The sequence below is a fragment of a genome (assembly GCF_019968955.1).
Source record: "MAG: Porospora cf. gigantea A chromosome Unknown PgA_NODE_12530_length_1060_cov_730.212, whole genome shotgun sequence".
Taxonomy (NCBI): domain Eukaryota; phylum Apicomplexa; class Conoidasida; order Eugregarinorida; family Porosporidae; genus Porospora; species Porospora cf. gigantea A.
In genome coordinates this window covers 1-1,060 of record NW_027151352.1, presented here as the reverse complement: position 1 = coordinate 1,060, position 1,060 = coordinate 1, and the positions used below count along the sequence as shown (strand labels likewise).

Here is a 1,060-nt window from a genome sequence, read left to right as displayed (position 1 = left end):
CTTTCTGTGGATATCCTCAGCTACCTCAACAGTAACGTATTCTGGGACAGGCTTGTCAACGTACTGAGGGACAGTAACGTGCTTCACCACCTCTTCAACACAGATTTGCGGCACCTCAACGATCCTCTCGACTGGGATGTCCCGGTATTGAATTTCAGGAACTTCAACGATCTTCTCCTGAGTGATGATCTTTGGGACTTCAACGATATTCTCCCTAATCTCGACTCTGGGAACATGTACAACTCTCTCCTCGATTCGGACCTCCGGAACCTCAATAATCTTCTCAACGATCTCAATCTCTGGAACCTCAACAATCTTCTCAACAATAATGGGCTTGGCTACCTCAATGATTCTCTCCTCGACAACAGCATCCTCCTCGATAACCTCTTCATGAACGATTCTCTCAGGCACGACAATCACCTTCTCAATGATCTCTTCTCTGACGACTCGCTTAGGCACCTTCACAGTTCGAGTAGATACCGTTTCGTTCACGACGTGCGAGCGAGACTCGTCCACGCGCTCGGTGACCGAAATAACCTTCTCAGTGCCGAACTCACGGCCCACGACATTTGTAGCGACAACTCGCTCGGCTCCCTTGATGACCTGACCTGTAGCGACAGAAGCGGACTGTCGTCTCGACGTGTAACCGCTGGTGATCTGACCTCGAACTGCGACGGCTTCGTTAGTATTTAAGTACCTTCCAGTCGCTGAGTGCCCTCCAGCCACGGAGTGTGCTCCAGTCATGGCGTGTCCGCCCGTCACAGCATGTCCAGTGTAGTGTGCTGCACTCGCTGAGTGTCCTCCCACGTATTGTCCTCCCGCTAGGTATTGATTTCCCGTCAACGTTGTCGCTCCAGAAGTACGCGGAGTCAAGGCTTGTACCTCACCCGTCGAGGCCCAAGACGACTGATAGGTACGTACAGGACCCTGGAAGTGCTGGGAGGAGGAGTGGGTTGTTACAGGGCCTGAGGTCCACGTCTCTTGATGAGAGGCGACGGGAGCTGCACCGTACATCATCGAGGTTGCCTCGTTGTTGCTGATGTTGCTGGCAGAGTACATT

The 1,060-nt window shown here is 52.5% G+C and overlaps 1 protein-coding gene across 2 annotated transcripts; it reads right to left on the bottom strand.

Annotated features, from left to right (window-relative positions):
• On the bottom strand, nt 1–668 carry KVP18_002089 (uncharacterized protein; the record flags this gene model as incomplete). 2 transcript variants are annotated; one of them, XM_067952716.1, is made up of 2 exons in its annotated part: nt 21–63; nt 91–236. In XM_067952716.1, the coding sequence occupies 2 exons, from the start codon at nt 234–236 to the stop codon at nt 21–23; spliced, it is 189 nt and encodes a 62-aa protein (XP_067813264.1). The 2 variants fall into 2 exon arrangements, with proteins under 2 accessions (XP_067813263.1, XP_067813264.1); XM_067952715.1 differs by having other exon boundaries at nt 1–668.
• Between the last annotated feature and the right edge of the window lie 392 nt (nt 669–1,060).